The 27,248-nt window shown below is 33.5% G+C and overlaps 1 protein-coding gene across 4 annotated transcripts in view; it reads left to right on the forward strand.

Annotated features, from left to right (window-relative positions):
- The window catches only part of Ddr (discoidin domain-containing receptor 2), a 789,300-nt gene that overhangs the window by 729,522 nt on the left and 32,530 nt on the right, over positions 1-27,248 (forward strand). For all 4 annotated transcript variants that reach the window (XM_072542711.1, XM_072542712.1, XM_072542713.1 and 1 more), the window contains exons 8-9: positions 22,845-23,079; positions 25,875-26,238. In XM_072542711.1, coding sequence (XP_072398812.1) covers positions 22,845-23,079; positions 25,875-26,238 — 599 coding nt within the window. The remainder of the gene's footprint in view (positions 1-22,844; positions 23,080-25,874; positions 26,239-27,248) is intronic.

Raw genomic sequence — 27,248 nt, forward strand, 5'->3', positions numbered from 1 at the left:
ATTTGTTGCATTTCAGTACAAATTCTCTGTTTGAGGTCTACCAAATTGGTAGGTCGGTTTACATATACTTTACTTTTCAAAGAACCACAAATAGAAAAGTCCATGGGATTCAAATCTAGCGACCTAACATGCCATTTAATGTGCGTCGTCCAATCCAGCGATTGGAAAGTTGTATTTAGAAAATTTCCAACCACTATAAACAACTACTTACTATCGAAGTAGAAGATCCAAATCAACCGCCCGCAGGAGCAAGCAACAATACACCTTTGGAGCCTCCATCAATTCAAGAAGTACGGGAAGCAATAAAACACCTAAAAAATAATAAATCTCCAGGAAGTGATGGTATACCCGCGGAACTCATTAAATGTGGAGGTGCTACTCTGACTAATCATATATATATATAAAATCATACTGAGAGCCTGGAATGAGGAACAAATCCCGGAAGAGTGGTGTATTAGGATCGTTTGCCCGCTACACAAAAAGGGCGATCAATTGGAATGTAGAAACTATAGGGAAAGAATCTTCCTTAATACAGCATACAAAATATTTTCGAGTATTTTATATGGCCGCCTGAGTGCATATTTGGAGGAGCTTCTTGGCGAATATCAAAGTGGTTTTAGGCCTAGTCGATTAACAACAGACCAGATCTTTGTGCTAAAAAGGAAAAAACCAATGAATTCAATATGGACGCATACCATCTTGTCGTAGATTTTAAATCGGCTTATGATAGTGTCCTAAGAAATAAATTGTATAAAGCCATGGATGAATTCCATATCCCCGATAAACTGATAAGATTGGTTAAGGCTACAACGCATAAAGTTGTTTGCAAAGTCGAAATACATGGCGAACAATCACAGGCATTTGAAACGCATGTTGGACTGCGACAGGAAGATGCGCTGGCGTGTCTCCTTTTCAACATAGCTCTGGAAAAGGCGGTCAGGAATGCCCAAATAGACAACAGAGGAAACATTTTTAATAAATCATCCCAAATTTTGGCATATGCAGATGATGTTGACACGTATGCACAGTTGATAACTCTACCTTAAAGTGGTGGACAAATCCACATACTTAGGCTCCCTAATCACCAAGGAGAACGTCATGACGGAAGAAATCAAGCGAAGAATAATCCTAGCAAATAAATGCTATTTTGGACTGAGTAGACATATGAGAAACAGAAATTTAAGCCAAAAAACAAAAATAAACATATACAAAACTCTTATACAACCAGTGTTGACATATGGATCGGAGACATGGACCATTTCCAAGGCAGATGAAAACCTCCTGCTTATATTTGAACGAAGGACCCTGAGAAGAATATTCGATGGCATCTGTGAAAATGGTGTTTGGAGAAGGAGGTACAACTACGAGATATATCACAGATATAAACATACATTTGGTGGTAAAGACGTAGTATCTCTTATAAAAATAGGAAGACTAAGATGGGCAGGACATCTGGCAAGATCACAGCAGAACAACCCTGCTAGAAGAATCCTTATGTCACAACCTGTGGGAAGTAGAAGTAGGGGTAGGCCAAAACTCAGATGGAAGGATGGTGTAGATGAGGATGGTAGAAAAATAGGCGCACCAAGCTGGTAACAGTTGGCAATGGATAGAACTGACTGGCGTAATACACTTGGGAAGGTTGAGGCTCTTTTATAGGGCTGTAGCACCAATGATGATGATGATACAGCATAATGTGGACTTGCTTCATCCTAATGAAACCAAACGGTCAGATCTATTTGACCAGGATTATTGTTATCTGGAAATGTTGCGGTTAAAAATGGAACTACGTAGGTTTACATCTCTATGTATGAGTATGGTATTCCTAACAATTCCAGCCCATATATTTACTTTTTGGGGATATTGGGCATAAACTTTCATTTTCCAATTGGGATTTTCTGTTGCCCAATAACGACAATTTTGCCTATTAACGTTACCATTTGAACAAAAAAATGGCCTAGTCGGAAAACAAGACATTATATTCAAATCCATTTTTTCGATTACACAATTCCTCCATATTTTCGCATAATTCCATGCGTCTATTAAAGTCGTCTTCGTAAATTGAAGTATGAGGATTTTCTTCAATTTCAAGTAATACATTTAATTGATTCTCGTCGGAAACAGTGGGACTGCCACTCTTGAGCTTATCTCTCACATTGCCAGTATCATTAAAACTATGCAATATTTTGCTTACCGTCGCTTTACTTATTGGTACTCGATCAGGATATTTTTTCTGTTTTCTGTTTATATATCTTTAAATTTATTTATGCCCGATTTTATAGTAGGTGTGAAGAGAACATGACAAAATACAAATGGGTTCAAGGGGGGGGGTCTTGGAACACGAGAAGCTCTGTTTGCTAGGCATGTGATCATTCAGAGATATAAATGGCGTATTTATTGATTTTCTGGACTACGCAAAAACTTTCGACATGATTCATACCCTAATAATACCTTCCTATGTCCTACAATACTTACAGTACTACTCTATTCATATTTTTAGTGTGATATGTCTCTAGATAATTATGTAAATATATATGATATATCTTTAGTAATTGGTATATGTCTTACAAAGTTTGTTTATGATAAACTGTACTCCTGAACCGTGTTGTCCTTATTTTTTGTTCTCCACCAAGTGGTAAAATGTCTTTATAGTTTATTGCAAATCAGTAATGAGCTACTAATGATGATCAGTTATAAACTAATAATTATTAATTTAATCTAGAACGATTTAATCTAGAACTTAGGCTTTAAAATAAATTAAATTTGTCGTTTAATACGTGAAAAAAATTTACAGTAAACCAAATTAATTTTGTTGGTCCAAATATGTTATGCGTTTAATATAAGGAACCAATATTCATATTTGGTGAGACGTGGCATAGCCAGTGAGCCCTCGGTTTATTTATTTCGGTGTGAAATTATTCACATGTTTAAATTATAAAACAAATAGATGAAAAGATAAATATACATACATACATACACTTTACCACTCCGCAACAATAGTTAATTTAAAAAGCAAATTAAATAACGCAAAATAAACAAGGATTTGATTTGTGTAAATATTTTATCCAAATAGATCAATATAATTCATAAAAATATTTTTTTCTATTTTTTTTTTTTAAATCTGTAAATATTTTGTTGACTATTTAATTATGGAAAAACTTTAATCTATATATAGGATATTAAATTGTATAAATATATATTATATTCAAATTACTTCTTCTTTTTTCAGATAGGCGTAAAATCTGTCTGTTTTTTAATGTATATGTAGTATATTTTCGGGCAATCTTTTACTAACGTATGGTCCTAAAGTTTTAGGAAAAATTTCACCTGGTCTGATTGAGAAGCAAAATGCATTTAACAAAGAAGGCCATGGAATTGAAATGTCATCAGTTATTGACATTTAATAAACAAAGCAGAATATTTTGGTTTGTGCTCTGCAAAATGTCTTATAAAATTGATATTCGTCGAGGTGTTTATAATATGGTTGAGCGAAATGGCGAAAAATGTCGAAACGAGATATTGTTAATATTTATCGAGATCAAAACATAAGCAAATCGACAATTTATCGCACAATCAGAGAATGTGAAGAAGTGATACCATGTGTTAACTTGCGTAAAAGTGGCCGACCGCGGATTTTGAACCATATAAAAGAGGCAAGTCTGATTGAAGCAGCTAAGAACAACATTAGGGTCTCACAGCGAAAACTGGCCAGAAGATTTCATTTTGGAAAGACTACAGTATACAGGACCCTATCGAGTAACAATATTATCTACCGGAAAAGAAGGAAAGCTCCAAAATAACAGAGGATCAATTAGAGAGAATTCCGAGATGTTGCCGCGCGTTAAGGCGAGTGCATTTCGTCAACAAGTCGAAACTTTACTTTACCTTTGTACCGAAAGCAGACAATCCCCCCAACTTACCTCAGGCTCGTCCAATTGAAGAGTTATGGACAATATTAAGTCGGAAAGTCTATAATAACGGATGGGAAGCACAAAATCAGGAACATTTAAGACGCCGCATATATCAAAAAATTAGAGAAATTGACGCCGAGGTCGTCCAAAGGATGATGCAACGTGTCAGGGAAATTATTAGGCAAATCGAAAATAATGGTCCCTTGTCTGTCATTTGATTTTTATTTATAATAAGGATAGTTAAGTTAAATTGTTGAATAATTTAATAAAAATATAAGATTATTGTGGTCAGAGTTATATGCTTTTGAAATTTTTCCCAAAACTTTAGGACCATACGTTACCATAAATACAGTGTGTTCGATAAACCCCTCCCCCCCCCCCATAAACAACAGAATCCAGAATGGTTAATAATGCCATAGTTAACTAAATTATCTGGGATAGTTTGTGTAGCATCAAAAATTCGTTCCCGTAATTCCGTTTCTGTTTCGATTTCATCTCGCTTATCATAAACTAACGATTTCAGATATTCTCAAAAAGTCAGTACATTGCATTCGGGACTTCGTGGTGGCTACAGAATGGATCCATTCCTACTAATCCAACGACGAGGATAACTGATATCAAGAATGTTATTAACAGTTCTGGTAAAATGAAAAACTATATTTTACGATGTGTTTACAGGCGCTTTCTTTAAGGCACATCTTTAAGAAGTACCGGCAAAACATTTTGCAAGGAATTATAGTAAGCCCCTCCATTTAGTGTTCTGGGTAATTCATATGGTCCTATCAAACGATTGTTAGTTATTCCAGTCCATAAATTTATGATAAATTTTCATCGAAAACTTTTCCTACTTATTAAATAAGGGTTCTCGTCACCCCATACGTTGCAATAATGAAAATTATATACATTATTTCTCGTGAAACATGCTTCAGCCGTTTCACTTTGGATGGAAATTCTAAAAATTGAAACCACCTACAAAATGTTAATCTTCAAGGAAGATCACCTTGGTGTAAACCTTGTACTCTCTTATAGAAGTGTAGATGTAGAAGTTGTTTTTGAAATTTTTTAACATTGCAACCATTTTAGTCACTGTTAGTGTACTTACACTTATTATTATTCTCCACAGCGTCTAAAATGTCGTCTTCTACATTTAATCGACAGATAGTTTTTGTTTTTCCACTTTTTTTTTTCGGTATAACAGAACCCTAATACTACTACTCGTTGAGAAACATTCACAAAGGTTCAAGCATTAGGAATTCGTCTTTCGGTAAACCGATGCATGTAAATTTGGCCAGCTAAATTACTATTTAAAAAAAGGATACCAAATGGAAGAAAAACAACTTAAAATAATCTGCTATGCAGACGACGAAATACTAATACTACTCTCTCTATACACTGTCTATATGTCTCTTCTATTCGTAGTTTCATTAATATTTGACATGATTCTTTTTGTTTTCATTTTCTTCTTCATCTCTTCATCTTCATCTCTGCCAAGTACGTAGTCCCATATTTCTCGTCTTCATCGATGTTATTAAGGAACCTTGTTCTGGGTCTTCTTCTTCTTCTTTCACCAATGGGTTTCTGAAACAAAGTTTTTATTGGTAGTTTATCTGTCATTTTTCTCATCAGGTATTTTCTCTCAGGGAATCCCCCTGTCTTATCCCATTGTCAGCTTCAATAGGGTCGTTTAGTTTTTCTTCCACTTTTACTTTTATTGTGTTGTTTTTGTAGATATTTTCGACCATTTTAATTATTCCTAGAGGTATCTCTCTTGCGTACAATAAGTGGATAACGTCCATTTTCTTAAGGTCCACGAAACATAGATATGCCGGTTTGTTGTATTCTAATGATTTCTCTTTCACTTTTCTCATTATAAATTAAGGGCCATTGCGTTTAATAAATTAATTCCTCTGTACTTTTCCGGATCCGATTTGTCACCTTTTTTGAAGAGGGGTATTAGGATGCTTGATCTCCATTCTTGAGGAATTCTGTTTTGTTCTATTGAAACCTGAGTCTTGTATTCCCTGCGTGCTCAATTGTTAAACCTGATTATGGATGAAATAATAAAAAAAAGTAAGAACTAAAAAAGGATGCCAAAGGGGAGAAAAACAACTTAAAATAATATGCTTTGCAGACGATGCAATACTACTTTCTCAAAGTGATGATGATTTACAACGTATGCTGCACCAATTTAATACAACCGTCAGAAAATTTAACGTGTTAATTTCTCCAAAAAAGACAAAATGCGTGGTTACAACAGCAAATTTACTAAGATGTAAATTGCTGTCAGATGGAAGTAAAATGGAAGGTCAGATAATAGAACAAGTTTAAATATCTAGGCATCACATTATTTAGCTACGGAAAGCTCGAAACTAAAGTGGAAGATCAAGTGAATAGAGCAAACAAAGACGCAGTTTGCCTGAATAAAACAATATGGAGAAATAGAAAGGTGTTGAGAAGAATGGGAAGAGAAAAAGAGGTTTTAAATACTATTAAAATTAGAAAATTGTAATACCTGGAACATATTATGAAGGACAAGCATTACTTACTGCAATTAATAATATAAGGAAGAAGATAGGGTAGAAAGGGTTGTGGAAGAAGACACATCTCATGTGTGAACAATTTGAGAGCTTAGCTAACAACGCCTCTGGTCTCTTTAGATCAGCCGTATGGAAAGTGCGAATTGTCATATTATTAAGAAGAAGAAGAAGAAGAAGAAGAAGAGTTTAAGAATTTTGTAATGGTTATTCAGAAAAGAAAAAACGAAGTAAAGTTTCCTGTATCTTTTTCTTCTCTCTTTTTAAACAGAGGTATTAAAATACTTCATTTCAGATCTTCATTTTTGTAGTATTTTATTATAATCTACGAGTTTCTGATTTGATTGCAACAAACATTTTCCCTCTGAATAATGCCAAAGCAGATTTAATAGGGAAAATGTAGTACAAAATACGCCACTGGCTTTGTCTTAAATACATCGCATTGAGAAATACAACTACTTATTAACTGTCATTTATAGGAACATTCAAATAAATTTTTAATGCATAAATTGTGGCCCAATTAAGTCATTATTAAAATAACATGATGTCTGTAACGATAGGGGAAGTAATACTGGTTGAATATAATTTATGAATAAACAACATTCTGAGAATGTTGTTTATTCATGATATTCCGGTTAATATTTAATTTGAACAATTAAATTTAAAATAAAATTTATTAAGAATTAAGATAGGGTTATTCTTTTTGAAATTTTCTGACAGGAGCTGTGTGTTGGGGTAATTATCATCCCATTTTTTTTTATTTATAAAATTGATAAACTATTTTATTTTTACATGCAACCTTAAGATTTTAAATCATGGTTATATTGTTATATAATCTTTTTCAAAGTTAAATCATTTAAAAAATTTCCGTTAAAAATTCAACGATTTAAAAAATATACTAAAATTTAGTTTATATTTAAACCACTACCACAATTTTTGTTACCAAAATTTTTATTAGAGATTCAGAATAAAAAAAAATACAAATTTTATAAAAAGTAACTGTGAACTTTTGTTTAAATAGCACAATTAACAATTATTTGCACATTTAGAACAAAAATATACACAATGTTCAAGACAGAGAAAAATGTCACATTTGACACATTTGTTTTTGCACTTTATGTCCTTTCCACGGGAATACACTCCACATCTGGATGTTGTTCGTTGTTTCCTGTTTGGAGGTCCTTGAGAGTCCTCTCCGCTATCATTTATTTTTAGTTTCGCTCTTATGTCTGATAGTATTCTTTGATTGTTACCTCTTTTTTCAATATATGGTTTAATTAGTGCCAAACCAAGTTCTTTTAAAAAAAATCTGCGTTTTAGTTTGTCAGTTGGCTTGTTATATTGATAAATAACATAACTATTTATTCCTGCATTATTAAGCAGTGAAAAAAAATTGTTAGAGGCCATCGCTTGCTATTACGAGACACATTATATAACGCAGACATTTCGTCAACCATATCTGCGCCACCTTTTGTGTGATTATAAAAGTCAATAATCTCAGGTTTATTTGATTTGGGGTCAAATTCTGTATCATGATGAAGTGAAGAAGCTACTAACACTATTTTATTTTTCTTCGGGACAAAGGGCACCAAAGAAATGTCTTTTTTTAAATCCGAAAATTGCGTGGTTTTCGGCACTGTTTTTGGAATTCAAAAAGATTGTCGGTATTTCCCTCTTGTTTTCACGAATAGTTCCAACAGATGTTAACCGATGTTCATTAAGCAAATGTTCCATTAGCGGTATGCTGGTAAACCAGTTGTCGAATGTAATGTTGCGTTTAGTACCACGGATTGGATTTACAAGCATGTTTACTACATCAAACGGTCTATTACTAAATTGAAAAGGTCCTTCAGGCTGTGAGCCAACATATACCTCTAAATTTAAAATGTAGAGTGTTTTGGCATCCACTAAGGCAAATATTTTAATGCCATATTTGGACGGATTATTGGAGATATATTGCCGAAAGGAACATCGTCCCCGAAAAGATTCTAATTTTTCATCGATCGTCAAGTATCCACTAGGAATAAAATATTGTTGACAACTGGATACAAATCGATCAAAAGTCTTGTCTTTAGAAGAATCTTCCGACGATGATTGATTTTCCTGATTAGAATTTCCAGGCTGACAATTTTCCACTGATTGAAGTTGGTTTTCTAAAACATCCTCACTGGGACGAAGGCTAACCTGCTGACTTTCATTTTCAGATTCGCTTTCTGATCCTACCTCTGGTCCAGTTAATTCATCCTGCCAAAGCTTCAAGAGAGCTTCTTGTTCTTTCTCCCAACTACACATATTTCTATATGTCTGAAATTAAAAATCAATTTTTAATATTCGTACCAATTAAATTATGTTTCTGTTAAAAAAGTAAAGGTAAATTGTGCTGGTATAAGAACTTACCTGTTAATAATTAACCGGTGTTGTGGGGTTAAAATTACCCAAAAACTGAATATTACTGCATTTCAACTGTAAGGTGGGGTTAAAATCACCCAAAAATCCAAAGAACGCGACACCACTCGTTCAAATCTTATTTATATACTGAAATTTATGATGCAATACAAGATCTTATATTATGGGAAGGTACTCGTGGCGCCAGATGAATCTGGCGATGTTGCCACTATTTTAACAAGCGCTAATGAACGACGTGAGTGATTTTCACCCCACAACACAGTTGCCGGGTTAAGTGATGTTTAAAAAAAAACATAACAAATAAACAAAAAGATGAGATTCCAACTTTTTGCATCTCCAGTTTTCGTTTTTGTTATCGTCATCGTCTTTGGCTCGACAATCATCTGATTCTGTCCAATATTAATATCAGATTCCTTTACAAAATTTAATATGAAATCAGTTAAACCTTGACCAATAATGTTGCTAACTTCGCAGAATCCTAAAAAATGTTCTCAAACCCCTACAGTTTTAGAAAAATCATTAACAAAAACAAATCTAGCAAAAATTGTGATTTGTTCTTGATGACTAATGTCAGGTGGATAATCAAGGATAATTGAAAAATATTTGCACATTTTTAAAGATTCAATTATATTTTTTTAACTTTTTCTCCAACTAAGGTGATTATTTCATTTTGGATTTATCGCCCAAATAATGTGCCTTTTTTGCCATCTTTTTGAATCCTGCCAATATGGTCAGCCATGACACTATCAAATTTTGCAATTGTCTCAATTAATTTCATAAAATTGCCATTACCTTTTTCGTATAGTTTTTGACTGTTGCCCCTAAAAGCTAAATTTTGTCCAGCCAAAATTTGAATCACAAATCTTCTGTTCTTTCTAAAACAAATGTCCATTTTTTTTTTCTATTTGAAATAAATTCTGATTCAAATCGACAGTTAAACCTTTTTCAATTGATTTTTTAATTCATCCCATTTCTTAACACTTTCGAAATGGCCCTTACTAGTTTCGTGTTTTTGTGAAGCCCGAGGCAAGTATTACCAAAGAATATAGACGCTAAGCGTCTATATTCTTTGGTAATAGCATCGGTCAGCGCTAGCTACGCACAATTTTGGTACTATTGTTTTTATTAAACTGTATATTATACATCACAGGGAAAGGCCTCGCTATCTTCTGAATAGCAACTATTTGGCCAGTTTTTTTTGCACTTTGCTTGCTTGGCGTTTTGATTTTATTTTTTATTAAAAATATTTATATTTTTATATTTTTGGGTAAATTTTGCCGCCCCAAGCGAGCGCCGCCCGGGTGCCACGAACCCCTTTGCACCCCGGCACGGCTCGGCCCTGGCTATTATAAGCCTATAACAGAATAAGCCACCATAATATTGTTATTGTTATTTTTTCCATTACTCTTATAATTTTAATAAAACTATTTATTGGCAGTCACATTAATAATAATCATTGTAAATATTGATTGATATAAAGATCGAATATATCCTTGAATGTATTACATTACAACCTACATAAAGGTATAAAATTTGCTGATCTGAAAAGGGCACATAATATATATTTTATAAGGTTAATAAAATTTTTATTTGAAGCATTAAACTCGTGTTAGGTTTTACTTTGAAGACATAAAAGCGGCTTTTGTAGAAAAAGTCGTTTATCTCTTTGACAAACAATTTTAATAGAGTTAATTACATCTTTGCATGACTCAGAGGGTATAGTTATTGTCTCGTAGTTAATTATTAATCTTTCTAAATATATACCTTATTTTTGATCGTTAATAAGTTATTAACATAAGTTTTTTTATTAATAAAGGAAGGGAGGGAACAATAATTAAAGTCTTTCGAGGTCGTTACTCTAAAAGTTGGTAGTATAAACTAGTTTTTGTTCCGAAGAAATCAATATTTAGATAAAAATATGTATAAAGAATAACAAAAAACGACATAATTTTATTTAAAGGTTATCTGCCTCATTAATCTAAGATATAATAACAATTATTCCACTACTACTATATATAAAGGTTTCTAATCTATGTCTATATAAATATAAATAAATTACCGAAATGTTTGTAGGCACATAACATTAAAAGGACTGCACAAAATTAGATAATTCTTTTTTTGTGTATTTGTTATTATCAAGAGATGATTTGTGTAAAAGATAATTTAAAAAAATATACATTAATAGTTTGTAAGTTGATAAAAGCTTTAAAAACTTTTTTTTATTTAGCTTTAGGTGTCTCGACAGCGTAAGTCACTGACACAGGTACAATTTTATTACATTACATTACATTACGTGCCCCTAAGGGAGGCACATGTGGACAAGACAATATTTTCTACGGGGCACATATGGACAAAGGTTTTGATGGAAATAAAATAATAACATTTTTTTATAAGTGCAATTTTTAATATTTATTTAACATAATACGTTGAATTATCCCATGTTTTACCCATTAACGGAAAACCTAAAAATGGAGCTAGATCTGGCTGTCCCAATTTTTTTTTTTTTCAGGATCTGGCAATTTTCTCATAATATCGTTTGCAGAAATATGATTCTCATCCTTCTGATCTGGAAATAGAAAATCTTGTCGCGGCGTCATTTTTAAAAAAATTATTAAAAATTCTGACTCTTCTAGTTCCTTTTCGATCTAACCAACGAAGAATTTGAGTGTTTTTTTTTGTATCAAATTTAATGAGAACAAAATCCCCTTTCTAGATATTCGTAAGAACCAATCCAAAATCTTTACCATCTTCAGTCTCAACTTCCATAAGACTATTATCTGATTCTTCACAATAATTCTCAATGTCGCTTTCTGATGTCTCCTCATCCATCAAAAACTTTATGGGATTATGCGAATATGGGATTTGGATTTTTTCTTTTCTATATTGCTTGCCTTTCTTTCCTGAGCCCGTTCCTCTTTTTCCTCATTTTCTCTTATTACATTTTCCAATCTATTTTTTTCTGGTGTAGCGGTCAGAATGATTAAAATTATTTTCTTTCTTCCTTTCTTTGAACTTTCTCACGGCCTTTGGGTATGGACGAATTTGTTCCGGAGTAAGTTTTGCATCGGAAATAATTACAATTTTGGAAGTTTGTTTTTCGGTAGTTAAAACAGGTTGACACTTATTGTTGAGTTGTGGTTGAACATTGGGCAATGATGATGTAGAAAGAATTTCGGAATTAGAGAGTGTACTGCAATTTATACAATTATCAGTTGTGGTATCTCGCTGCTTGCTGCGATACATCACTGACTTCCGCAACTTCAGCTCCTACGAAATCTTCTGAGGAAAAAATATTTTTATTAAAGGGATAGCAACCAGTAGCAGGAATCATCAGAGCAACTGCTACAGAGGCTCTAAACGTGAAAACAAATATTTTTCGTCAAAAGAAGCAACAATAAAATGGCTTCAATATGGACGTTATAGCGACAAGCAAGCAAGCAATTTAATTAAACCCAGCCTGTGAGAAATGTTTACCTCTAAGAATTACGTTCGGGTATAACAATTCATTGGAGCGAGGTGTATTAACTCAAGTAAGAACACTAGTCACTCCACTGTGATCCAATGCTCCAGACCATCCCTTTCCCCCCTATAGCACTCTGATGCGCGATAGGGGCACAACTATCAGCCAAATGCTCTTCATGTGGAGATCCTGGGTAATAGAACCTCAACATGGTTTCCTAACCGAATTCAAAACTCAGGACAGCGCATTGTCGCTATATTCCTGTTATCTTAATGTGACTTATACGCGAACTAAAATTGCTTACCTGGGCCTCAAGTCTCCGCTCTGAGCTAGGCTCAGTTCGGCGACTTGGTACTCAAGGGGTTGGGCCCTACATGCCCGAGTTTTTAGTGGGTTTTTGTTAGTAGTTTTTTGATTTTTTTGTGGAGGCCGAAGCCTTTTTTTGTTGTTTTTTGGATTTTTTTTGTAGGATGCCTGAAACATAAAATCAGAATTAGTGTATATTAATATAATAAATTATCTACATAAAATTAACTGGATCCACGCTGTACGTTGCGATTGTCCACGAGGGTTATGAGCTACGAACTATCTTCATTGTGCGTTGTTGTTGTTTTTTGAAGTGTTTTCTCTCTGGTGTTTTGTTTTCTCTCTGGTGTGATTGTTGATTTTCTCTCTAGTATTATGATTTTATTCTACTATTTGTTGTTTGGGTCTTTTGTGCTTCCGTCTGTGGAAAGCGTCATACCTTAATATCTCTCGCAATATGTGGCTGGGGTGGTTCTCTATCTCCGCGAACTTTGTCTTAGCTTTTTCTTTCAACCTGTCAGTCACTCTGATTTGTTGTATTTCTCTAAAGAGGAATCTTTCTGCTACGTATCCCGGTACGTTGACTGCTTCTCTTAGGCTGTCGTTATGTGCCGCTTGTATTTTCTTTTTTGATGTATTGCATATGTGTCCCCATGCGAGAGATGCATATGTTAGTATGGGAAGAATTATACTATTTATTAATCTTATTTTTGCTTTTTCTTCCTGCTAGGCCTCTTATTGATGCTCTTGCCATGTTGGCTTTTTGTACTGTAGCTTCTACATGTTTACTAAACGTTAAGCCTTTCTCCATGGTTACTCCGAGGTATTTTGCTTCACTTTTCCACTCGATGGGATTGTCTTGCACAGTTACCTGTTCTTATGGTTGTTGGTGCCTCTTTTTGAAAAGTACAGCCTGTGTCTTTTCGGAGTTTATAGCGATTTTCCATTTTAAACTCCATTCTTCTATGTCGTCTAGCGCTGTTTGTAAGTTGTTTACCGCTATGTCTACATTTCTGTGTTTGGCCGCTATCGCTGTGTCATCAGCATAGAGGCTTAGTAGTGTACCTCTGTGGCGCACCCAGGGGAGGTTTTGGGGGTTAAACCCCCCCCCCCAGGGCATATAAAGTAAACAATATATAAAGAATAGTAGGAAAACGTAACTTGTCTTTCACACATAATACAAAAAATCCAAAACGCTGATTGAATAATTAAATTACCACTTTAAATATGTAGAACAAAATAATTATTGTATTATTGTATAAATACACAATAATTAATACACAATAATTAATAATATTTTTCATTATATTTAGATATCGATATCTAATATTAGGCTTATGAAAAAGTTGACAGAACGAGTCTGTTGCGAGTAGCATGCGCCTACAGGACTGTATCTGCGGCGGCCTTGTGGACTATCACGGGTTGTGTTCCTCTGCCTGTATTAGCAGTAGAAAAGGGACATCTCTATAGGAGAAGGAAGGATTTGACAACAGCTATAAAAAAAAGAAGAAAGGGAAAGATCAATGGAAAGATGGAAAGAAGAGTGGAACAACAAGGAAGATGTTGCTCAGTGGACAAAGATGCTGATCCCGAGCCTAAGGGACTGGGTAGATTGTCTTAGGGCGTATCTTCATAGGTTTAGAAAGACAGATACAGATAAATGCATATACTGCGAATATTCCAACATTGTTACTCACACAACGTTGGAGTGTAATAGATGTACAGTGGAGAGAAACAGAATGTATAAATAAATAGGTATGAACCCTGTGACTGTAAAAGAGATGATCGTGAAGGTGAGGGAAATACGGAGTGATGGAATAGTGTTCACAATTACATCCGAGCAGTCAATAAAAAGAAAGAAGAAGAAGAGAAACACCGACCGAGCTAACGACAGAGATAAGATCTAATTACTATTTTAATGGGAATAAGTAGCAATTGAAGGTTAAAATAAGTTTATTGACGTTTGAATTTTTGATCTTTGATCTTGCACTGATAATTTGTTTATACTCCAACAATTAATAGAAAAAAGAATAGCGGTTAGTACCGAAGTACATCTAGCCTTTATCGACCTAGAAAAGGCATATGATACAGTTCCAAGACTTAAATTGTGGCAAGCTTAACAACAACTCGACATTAATACATACCTTTTAGGAATAATCACAGAAGTATACAGGGATAACACTACTTACCTAAAAATCGGATATAGACTATCAGAGCCAATAAAAGTAACTATAGGACTAAAACAAGGATGCAGTATGTTACTCTAACTGTTTAATTTATATATTGAGGTAGCCCTCCAAAATTGGAAAAACCCCTGCCAGGGAATGGGAATCCCCATAGAAAATGACGTACTGTTCTCCCTGAACTTTGCGTATGACCAAGTCATCCTAGCTCAAGATTCTTATGATCTAGAATTTATGATAAAGCGTCTATAGAGAGAATATTTAAAATGGGGGTTACAAGTCAGCATGAAGAAAACAGAATATTTACTTAGTTATCAATTCAGATGCAAGGTTTGAAGTGTTGATAGACGAGGACGTGGAAATCAAACAAGTGGAAAATTTTAAATATTTAGGTCCACTCATTCCTAAGAACGGCTTGGAAGAATCCGAAATTAAACACGAATTAATCAGGGACGTTAAATTGTAGGATGTCTGAACTCCTTATGGTGGGATCACAACATTTCCAAAAGGAACAAAAAAAGAATAGAGCAAACCATGGTTGAATCAGTTCTTTGTTATGGCTCTGAAGTATGGACAATTAATGCAGACCTGGAGAGAAGATTGTTGGCAGTTGAAATGGATTATTTGAGAAGAAGTGCTAGAGCATCAAGGCAGGAAAGGAAGACCAAAGAATCTATAAGAAATAACATGAATGCTACAGAAACGGTCATTGACAGAATAGAAAGAAGAGGTTCAAAATGGTTTGGACATCTATTGAGAATGCCTGACGAACGTTGGCCCCAAAAACTTCACAAATGGAAGCCCCTTGGAAGAACAAAAGAGGTAGACCTCGACGATCATGGAATGAAAGAATTAAAAGAGCGATGGAATCGAGAGGTTTGGAGGAGAGGCATGCCTTGGACCGGGAGGATTGGCGGAGGAAAACGGGAATACGGCGATAGCCGTCTCCAAAATGTATTGTATTTACAAGTTGGATTAATGTCAAACGTCAATAACCTTATTTTAACCTTCAATTGTGGCTTATTCCCATTAAAATAGTGATTACTTTAAAATGCCACAAGAAAATAGCTTCAGAACAATAGATAAGATCTAGATACGAGAAGGGAGTGTTCCAAAAATGTCGTCAGCCTTACAGTGGCCACCCCACTTTCGGAGTACGGTACGTGCGACAATCAACTGCGTACAAGTAAGAGAGGGTGGTTTTAGTTGCTAGGCAGGATAATAGATACCTGAATCTTTGGCACCGCTATCTTTAGTACTTTAAATTAAACTAAAACCCAAATTTTAGGGACTCAAAATGAAGGTAGCATAAAAAAAATTTCAAACCCCCCCCCTAAGACAAATTCTGGGTGAGCCACTGGTGTACCTGGTGTTCTAGGTATGTCTGCTGTGTATATCGTGTACAGTAGAGGTGACAGTACCGCTCCCTGTGGCACTCCAGCCTCCGGGTTCCCGAGTTCGGATAGGAGTTGTCCTATCCGGACTATAGCGACATCTGATAATAAATGACGAAACTAAAAATCCGAAAATTTCTACTTTCTTGATAAGAATGATAATCTTAATAAAAATATCTATAATAAAGATCATTCTTAAGAAGTGTCAGTTCTGGGGAGAATATAACAGTTATATGTTAACAAAATATTTATATTGTTTGACCATTCCCAATAATTTTTTTTTTTTCAGTTTTAGAGATTTATTTTTACTCTTATTTAACAATGCGATATAATCTACCACTGGTTGAAATTCTTAGAGCGGGTCGCCCTGCTGCTTCGTTCGTCGAAATTGAAAACAAAGCCATCTAATTTTACCTGGTTAATACGACAGCAAGATCCGAAATTTCTATCGTTTTCGCTACTAAATAGATTACACAATAACGACGAAGTACGAAAGAGTAATAAATATTCATACGTCTTAAATTTGAATTTCACTTATACTTAGCGGAAACATTGCTACTTCTATAGCTGCAAAACTGTATCCGTGTCAGAATGTGAGGGTAGCAATATGAGGGAACAATAAATTGTGGCAAAGTCGCGAGTATAGGGTTATAACAAATATAGGTAGCGGTTTTGGAGGATTATTGGAGATTATGTAGGAAAGTTTCGATCAATACGCTTGGTACGTTCCCATTTTATTCTTTATAGGTACATTAAGCCAGGTTTTGTTCGGAAATTTATCACCAATTACTTTATAAATATAGGCAGACGCGTAAGCGATACACCTGAAAAATAATCAGTTTGGAAGTAATTAATAGTCAAAGGGTTTAAGGGTCGACAGGGGTATAATTAGAAAGGACAAAAGATACGGAACACAATAAGAATAGTTAAACCGTGGCTTAATAGATTTTATGTATTAAGTTATGGTATTAAAAGTTTTCAGTGGTTATATGAATGGTAGAAGAAAAGAGTATTTTAAGTAAATCCAATTCACTTTTACAATTCGATTCATGTAACGAAGCCTGTAGTAAGTCCTTTTAGATAGTTTTGAGAAAATTAATTTACAAGTATCTTCTTGTTTAAGTTCCATCTTCTATCGAAGGTTGGAAATCATCATAGCTATGCAGACTCTGTTGACTGTCGCTCTAAAAAGTTCTGCACTACTGCATTCAAATCATTCCCTTAAGTTCTTAAGCCAGGATATTCTTTGTCTTCCCACATTTCGCTTTCCTCGGATTTTGCCTTGCATAATAAGTTGTAATAATGATAATGATGTTGTAATAATGCGTATTTTTGCCCTATTTACAAGTATAAACACCAAATAATTATATTTTTTCTTGATATATTCTGTTTTTTTTTTTATATGAATTACAATTTTCGTTGGAACAATTTAGGGAAAATATGACATAACATCATTTTGAAAGACACATTCTAATATGAACTTTATAATTATATCTTAAATCTCACAAAATAGGTTACATTTATTTCTACTCAAAGTCATGTTCTTCAGATTAGCTGCTATTGCAACTTTTAGAGTCATGATGTATATCATCCTTCGTCTGTGTTCCCTCCTTTGACCGTAAAGAAAAAAAAAGTTATGGTACAAACGCAGTATTGAAGATGGATCACCTCTGCAGAGCTCTAATAAACCTTTCAATTTCTTACTATCAACAGTTAGAGGAGAAGTATAAAGTTTCGGCAACTCAGTGGAATAAGTTTGAAGTTGACTACGCCTACTTTTTTTCAGACATAGAATTCTTGGGGTTTCTGCAAAATCGTATTTAAATTAAACAGTATTAGGTTCTTGTGGTAGCCACGACAATTCCAGCATTTTATTAATTTTTCCTGGATTAAAAGTTTCGTCCATTCTCCAGTTCTGATTTTTTACCATGTCAGAAAATTTTATAAAGTCTGCTTGGGACATTTCTTTTACTATGTATGGTTGGCCAGTTACTTTCGCCATTTTTATTAATGTGATCCCTTGACTGGGGTATAGACAGCACCCTGTCACTTTTTAGCTGTCTCTATTACTGCAAGCATACTATTTCCTTCATTCTGAGTATGCCTCTTCTCCAAAAACCTATGTGTTATCTTTATGTTCAGAATTTTAGTAGCATATGCAAACATGGAGAAAATAAAACGGTTTTTATTTTGCCACCACAATTGTCGGAGTATAAGATGACACTTTCAACATCTTTAGTTTTTTGTATCCTCAGAAAGTCTAACAAGCAACTACTAATTTCATTTGGTCCCCGTTTCGCGACCTCTTCATACCAAACGTAACAAAATCCTTTATTGTTACTTATGTCGTAGACTGTAAAATTATAGGTTGCAGTTTTACTTTTATAATAAAATGTACTTACTTCTAATTGAAGGCTAACTAATACCTTTTGCAGGTCAAAACACGCAACACAAGTTTTATCCTCAGTAGCTAGTTCCTTATCCACATCTTTCAATTTTCGGACTGCAACTTTGTTATCTAAGTGTTGATCATATTTTCTTGCAATTTCAATTTTATGTCATTATCAGCATCTGTACAACCCGTGCATAGTTCACACTGATTCTTTTTTGGTTTAAAGAATGTTATATTGAATTCTGAATTGAAAATTTTACGATATTGCCGTTCACTTGCAATCTGTACTGAATTGGTTCCAATATGCTCTTTGTACATTCTGTACATTTTACTAATATTTAAACCATCTTCCAAATACATTTTCTTTGAATGTTTTCTATTATACTGAGAAGGAACTAATGGAAACAATTTAATATGAGTTGTCACACTTTCCTTAATATCTTCTACAATATTATTGGGTGTTACAGTATGGCGTCCCCGCATATCCTTTTCTAAAGTGCCACCTTCTCCAATTTTTTCAAGGCAGTTGTAACCCAGGTTTCCGAAATATGCAGCTTGTTTAAAAACATCGTTTTACAAGTTTTTATTTTTTTATTATTAAGCATAAAATTATATTCTCGGGAAACATTGCGCCTTGACTCAGTTTTCTTTATTACATGTTTCTTTTCTCTTTGATGCACACATTTTGTGATGAAATCCGATTGTCTGGTATGATCTCCTAGTCCCCAATAATTTTCAAAGATTTTTTGCCTGTTATTTTCCGAAATTTTTTCCGTGTATCCATTTCTGCAATTCTCGTTGCATGGTGCTTTCATGATCCTAGATGGAAATATTTTGCCTGCTCTATTTTTATGTTTATTTCCTAAATTAAGTTCTTTTTTAACCTTATTGTCTTTCCACTCCTGTTGATTTCTTACACGATTTCTTCCTTTCGTGTTTGTCATTGCCATTTTTTTTTAGTTTAGGTTTATTACTACTATGTTGTTTTTCACCTTCTGATTCAGCATTATCATCAGTAGGAACATAGTGTGGATTCTCATCAGAACAGTCGGAATTTTCGATATCTTGATAGTTGAAAAGACATTGCTTCTCTGCATAATTGATAATTTTATTCCACACCTCAGTTATCATGATAGAATCACGTGTTGGTTTCGCGGATATTGGTGAAGATAGCTCTGTGAGAATTAGAAACAAGACTTAAAACTATATGGCTCCTGAACTATATTTGATGATATTTCTGATAGTCATAAGAATTCAGATATAAAAATACCTACTAGGTATTAATAGCTTTTATGATGGCGAAAGGAAATTTGAAGTGTTACCAAAGTAATAATATTATTGTTTTTGTATCTACACTTACCAGGGTCAGGTTGTTCACAAATTTTCTTAGATAACTAAAATATACGTTTAATTCTATTCATATTTTAAACTTCAAACACTCTTCACACAAAACTCAAGCAAATATTTATGTAAGTGCATTACCTTAAAAAGTTATTTACGAAAATGCAAACAAGTAAATAGTAACTCAAAGAAGACACAGCACTATCTAGATATTTTGCAAAGAAAACTGTAGTAACACAATATACGACAAACATTATTTAAAAAATATGATGATTATGCAACGAAGATTACAGTAACTCAACTTAATGCAGTTATCGTTGAAAATGTGGTAGGTTATTTGAGATACTATAATACTGAATTGTGTATTTTAAGTTGCCTATATCTCAGTACACTCGTCATCTATAATATAAAAATTAATCGCAAAATGTGTTGGTAAGCGTATAACTCAACAACGCATGGACCAATCTTACCAATTCTTTTTTTAAAATGGTCCTTGAAGTCTAAGAATGGTTTTTACGGCGAGAAAAATTTCCAATAATTTCCAGGAAAACTCTAAAACAGCCCTTTTCTTTTTCCCATACAAATATTTTCTTATAAAGAATTAATTCAAACAAATCTTCCACTATTGAATGAAAAACAGAAGTATGTAGGTATATTTGATACACTTATGAAAGTAATAAATGATAAAAGAGGAGGGATTTACTTCTTAGATGCACCTGGTGGTACAGGAAAAACTTTTTTGATTTCATTGATATTAGCCACAATTCGCTCACAAAATAAAATTGCACTTGCACTCGCTTCGTCGGGAATCGCAGCAACTTTGCTTGAAGGTGGTCGAACAGCCCATTCAGCACTAAAATTGTCATTAAACATACAAAGCAACGAAACTCTAACCTGCAATATTTCGAAGAACTCTGCAATGGCAAAGGTTTTGCAGCAATGTGAATTGATTGTTTGGGATGAATGCACGATGGCACATAAAAAATTTTTTGGAGGCTTTATTTAGATAGAACATTACAAGATCTACAATAAATCACCATAGATTTTCAGTGATTCCACGATCAACGCCAGCTGATGAACTCAATGCATGTTTAAAGTCCTCCAATTTATGGAAACATGTCAAGGTATTACACTTAAGCAAGAATATGCGTGTCGAGTTGCAAAATGACCAATCTGGAGACATATTTTCTAAACAACTCATTGACATTGGTAATGGCAAATTTTCTTTAGACACCTTGACTGGTTGCATTAACTTTCCTCAAAGTTTTTGTCAGTTAACTCGATCAAAAGATGAACTTATTCAAAAGGTGTTTCCAGATGTTGCTCAAAATTACAGCAACCATGATTGGTTTAGCGAACGGGCTATATTGGCTGCAAAAATCATAGATGTAAATGAATTAAATTTCAAAATTCAAGAACAAATTACAGGCGAATTTAGGAGATGTAAATCAGTTGATTCGGCTACTAACCAAGATGAAGTCGTCAACTATCCGCCTGATTTTTTAAACTCGCTGGATTTACCAAGATTGCCACCTCATATTCTTTAATTAAAGGTTGGATCGCTAGTTATAATGTTGAGAAATATCAACCAACCGCGTTTTTTGCAACGGCACACGGTTAGCGATAAAAAATTATTGAATAACGTGATAGAAGCAACTATACTGAAAGGAAAGTATAAAGGAGAAGACGTTTTGATACCACGCATCCCAATGATTCCGACTGATGTACCATTTGAATTTAAACGACTACAATTTCCAGTGCGGCTTGCTTTTGCTATGACCATAAATAAGAGTTCCAGGGGCAATCATTAGGTGTTTGTGGTATTAATCTAGAAAACCCATGTTTCTCACATGGTCAATTGTATGTTGCCTGTTCAGTACTGGAAAACCATCAGATTTGTTTGTATATTCACCAGGTAATCAAACAAAAAGCATTGTATATCATAAAGCACTACAATAAAAATAAAACAGATTACTGAAAATACTTATATACGTTTTATTTCATTATTCTTTATTACATCGGTTATTAACCCTATGTTAATAATAATAAATAATTAATTATCTCTATGTTTTGTCATTGAAGCACCCACTTTATAAATATTTGTCACCTTTGGGTTCCCACTATCCCTTTAGATTATTTTTCAATCAGGTTTGAACCTTAAGTTCTCCTCTTAGTTTGAAGCCCTCTGGCAGACATCCCAGTCGGGGTTTTTAGTGGGTCCAAAAGGATGGCCAAAGTTCGTGGAGGCGAAGATACTTAGGTCACCCGAGCTAACCCTCACACACCGCCCTATCATCATGGTGACGGTTCTGTTCACGAGAATTAAAAAAATAAACTGCCACATTCTAAATCTATTTGACAGAACGAAGTCTGTTGGGTCCGCTAGTTAATTAATGTTTGTATTTTGAGAACTATTTCCGAAATTAAAACTTCAACTTATTTTAACTTCAACTGTGGCTTATTCCCAATAAAATAGCAATTACTTTAAGATGTCACAAGAAAATAGCTTCAGAACAATGTTTATAAAAAATATTCTACTTCATTGTCGTATTTATTTTCTGCGGTAGTGCCGTATACCTGAATATTATTTACATTAAATGTTCTGCTATTTAATTAGATCAATACTATTCTTTTACTAACAGGTATAAAAAATTTAACGTATTTTTTAACTCCGTGACTGTATCGTTTTCTTCACTCCCAGAGTAGTACAGTATGCCTTCATCCTGTTCACATGTTCCAGTTCATCTCTTCTCAGTTCGCTTATGCCAATCATGCTAATTCTTAAACGTTTAATCCCTTGAATCTATTCTAACCTACAAATAAAATAGCTACAAACATATTTTTAATATACTTAATTATCTTTTTCTGTTATAAAACGTGAACAAAAAACTATGTATTTATAACTACTATATTTCAGATATGATGGCGAATGGGATGGCAACAATCTAAGGGAAGGCCTTGGCCAGCTTACCGACGGCAAGTTTGGCCACGATGATTTCAAAACCGACTTCTACGACGGGCAGACTTGGGTCGGATGGAAGAATGAAACTAGACACAACAAGCCCGTCGAAATAGTAGCTGAATTTGATAGGGTTAGGGAATTTTCTGCTGTACATATTTATTGCAATAATCAGTTTACCAAAGAAGTACAGGTAAGAAAAAATATCTTTATATTTTTTTATTTCTGGAATTATAAGTTTAAGTTTTTATAGTTTTAAAACTATAATTACATAATATATTGGAGCTATGCAGTAAGTCATATCATGATATTTATATTTGTGGGGATCTAAACATTGATTATCTTGTCATGTCTAATAATAAGCAATCTTTTAACGAGTTTTTAGTAAGTTATAATCTGAGAGTCACATCTGAGGCTCCTACAAGAGTTTTCGTAGATAAAGTAGGTAAAACATCATATACAAAATTGGATTACATATTGACAAATATCGAACCACATCTTTATAAATCAAATGTGTTCGAGGGTCACTTCAGTGACCATAAAGTATTTTCACTTAGTGTAAATTTGCAAGCCAATAAAGTATCGAAAAAAGATAAAAAACCCATCAGTTACAGGGATATGTCAGATGAAAATATGCTGATGTTTAAAGCAGAGATTTCTTCTACAGTTTTTGATGAAGTTTATTCACAATTGAATGCTGAATATGCCACAAATTCATTTGTTAGCATTTTAGATTACAATCTAAATTTATATTGTCCAATAAAAACACGGTATAAAGCACACAAAACAAATAAGGCTACATGGGTAACAAATGAGGTAAGACACGCTAGTGAAAAACTAAAAAATCTACACTGGATAGCAAAAAATATAGGGAGTCTCGAGTCTCAAGATACCTATAAACAGGCAAAAAAAGAATATAATTCTCTATTAATAAATACAAAAAAAACTTTCATAGTGACTTAATTAATCAATCTTACAACATACCAAAAACAATTTGGAATTTAGTAAACAGTGAAACTGGTAGGCAAAAGAACAGGACTGATATTATTCTACATTATGATAGTAAAATTATTACCAAGTCTTGTGATATTGCTAATTCGTTTGCCTCATATTTTGCTACAATTACAGAACACAATCTTCAAACTCATTTTGGCACATCGTTACCTTCTTCTTGTACTACCTCAAAAATGTGTAACAAAACATTTTTCTTTTTACCGGTAACTCCAATTGAAATAAAAAATACAATCGATCAACTAAAAAATAAGCCTAGTACTGGTATTGATAACATATCTGTAAAAATAATAAAACTGATAAGTGATCATATATCGATTCCTTTAACCCATTTAGTTAATCTCTCAATAACAACCAGCCAATTTCCATCCATATTTAAAATGGCAAAAGTTATTCCAATCTTCAAAAAGAATGACCCTCATGATATTTCAAATTATAGACCAGTATCTGTCCTTAGCATAATTTCAAAAGTAATAGAGAAGGTTGTATACAACAGAATGTTAAATTTTATAGAAGAATACAATTTATTAACTCCAACCCAACACGGCTTTAGATAAAAAAAGGCAACACTCACGGCTGCATGCAGCTTGTTTGAGCGTATTTATGATGAATTAGATAGTAGAAACCACGTGGCAGGACTATTTTTTGATCTATCACGTGCTTTTGACTGCTTAGATATACCATTTATTCGCAATAAATTATATAACGTTGGTTTTAGAGGGATATTTCTAGAATGGATAATAAATTTCTTAAGTGACAGGAAGAGTGTTGTTAAGATGAAAGAATCAAGCTCAGAACCATACACGACAAATAAAGGAGTACCACAGGGATCCGTACTGGGACCATTATTATTCCTAATTTTTATTAATGACCTACCAGATCACATAAGGGCACTTATAATATCAATGTTTGCTGATGATACCTCGTTAATAGTCTCTGCACGTACACTAGAGGAATTAAAAATGACAATGAAGACTGTTGTTGACTGCTTTATACGCTGGTGTAATACCAACAGACTAATATTAAACATTGACAAGACGCAAATTATTTATTTTCATTCATACAACTCATCTAAATATGACTATATCTTAACCATCCACGATAGAAACAATATGTTATCTTCCACTCACTCTACAAAGTTTTTGGGTGTATTCATTGATTGTAATCTCAAATGGTCAGAGCAAGTGAATTCAGTGAACATGAAATTGAATAAAGCTTTTTATGCTATATCTAGAATTAAAAACACACTACCCATCTCGGCATTAATGAACGTTTATTATAGCCTTGCTTACAGCCACATGTGCTACAATGTAATTTTGTGGGGGAACTCAGTAGATAGTAACAAAGTGTTCATTAACCAACAAAAAATTATCCGTAAAATTTTTAATTTGGATTATCAACAGTCTTGTAAACCAGTTTTTATTAAACATCAAATTTTAACTTTCTACTGCCTATATATCTATAAATGTTTACTTTATGTCAAAGAGGAAATCAATACATTTCCAGTAAATTCAGACAATCACTACTACAATACAAGAAGTGCTGAATCTTTACGAGTTCCTAAACACAGAACATCCAAATTTCAAAATTGCTTCAGATATATGGGACTGACCTTATACAATCATTTGCCAAAAACTGTGAAAGAAATACCACTTATCTCTAAATTTAAAAAAAATGTTAAAGATTTACTCTTAAGAAAAGCATATTATTCTATAAATGAATATCTTGAGGACAAACTGCAATAGCTTCATATTTTACTTGTAAAAATGTTATTTTATATATTTTATGTTTTGTCAATTTCTTTTACACTGTGAGTATTGTATTATACACACTAATGTTTTTTATACCAAATTCTGTAGTGACGTATCCTATACATTTATTTTGAATGTCTTAAAGGATCAATAAAGATGACTATGACTATGACTATAGAGAAAATGATTATGGATCGTCTAACTATTGTTTGTTATTTTTTTTTAGGTATTTTCTATGGCCAAAGTTGTTTTTAGCATAGGAGGCAAACATTTCGGCAGAGGTGAGCCAATCACGTACGAATACATCGAAGACAGAATATTCGAAAATTCCAGAAACGTATCTATAAAACTGCACCACAGAGTCGGCAGATTCGTCAAACTGCGCCTATATTTTGCATCAAAATGGATTTTAATTAGCGAGATTTCTTTTGATTCTGTTGTCGCCCATGGAAACTACAGCGTCGAACCAGAGCCCAGCACAGTGGCACCGGAAGTGGATCTGCCTGATGGCGACAAACACGATCACAAAATTGAAATTCCGGTCCCCAATGAAATCAATGAACCGACGATAATAGCTATTATACTGATAGGTGCGTATTATGGTTTGAAGGTAATAGTGTAATCCATAAAGAGGCTTTTCAATACCTAATGGGAATGGTAGATTTATGGAAATATGAAAAGACTCACTGTTAATAACGAATATGCATTTTTATAGTGATAGTTAATGTTAATACACTGCTAAAGTAATTTAGGGAGATACTGAAAACACAAAAATTTTAAATTTATACTAAACTACTAAATATTTGGATGTTTCAAAGATATTTCTGCTTTATGGATAAAATTAAAGCAGAAAGATTAAAGCAGAATTTTTAGACTTTGGACAATCCGAAAATCGTTTTTAAAAAATTTATTTTTTGAAATATATTTTTAATTTGTGGTGGGAAAAGAATATAAATTTGACAGTTGACTTACTTGGTCTCGATGGCATATTCATGTTTACACTTTTTGGATCTGATAGTTGTGAGAAGTGTTGTTAAACAGTGTGTCCGTAAAGTATGGAGTAAATTCGATATTTCCCAAATGAAAAGCCTTTTTAAAAAAATCTAAAACACGTCGATTTTTTAATTTAATGTTCTACATTTTACAATAAAATTTCGTTATAGAATGTGATATATATTACAGTGATGACGTCATCGGCTCTTTTTTTAAACGTAACACCCTGTATTTTAGGACATTTTTAGATCGATTAAAATGAGCTCGTAAGGTTAAAAAGAGTTATGAAATTGGTAGTGACACTATCTACTAGAAACCACATTCAAAAGCAAAAGAAAAAAAAAATGAAAACATAAACAGAAAACACAAAGAAATAATAAAAATTTATAAACTAAGGGAAGACACAACGAAAATAAGATACTCAGAGGGGCTAGAGAAAGAGATGGACAATGAACATGAAATAACAGAGACAAAGAAGAAGAAAGGGGAATATTTAAAAATGCGATGATAAAAACAGCCAAATCAATATGTGGAACTATAAGAAATAACAACAGAGGGAAACAAACAACTTGGTGGAACGATGAAGTGAAAAGAGAAATAAAAGAAA

Source organism: Diabrotica undecimpunctata, chromosome 9 (genome assembly GCF_040954645.1).
Source record: "Diabrotica undecimpunctata isolate CICGRU chromosome 9, icDiaUnde3, whole genome shotgun sequence".
NCBI classification, from domain to species: domain Eukaryota; kingdom Metazoa; phylum Arthropoda; class Insecta; order Coleoptera; family Chrysomelidae; genus Diabrotica; species Diabrotica undecimpunctata.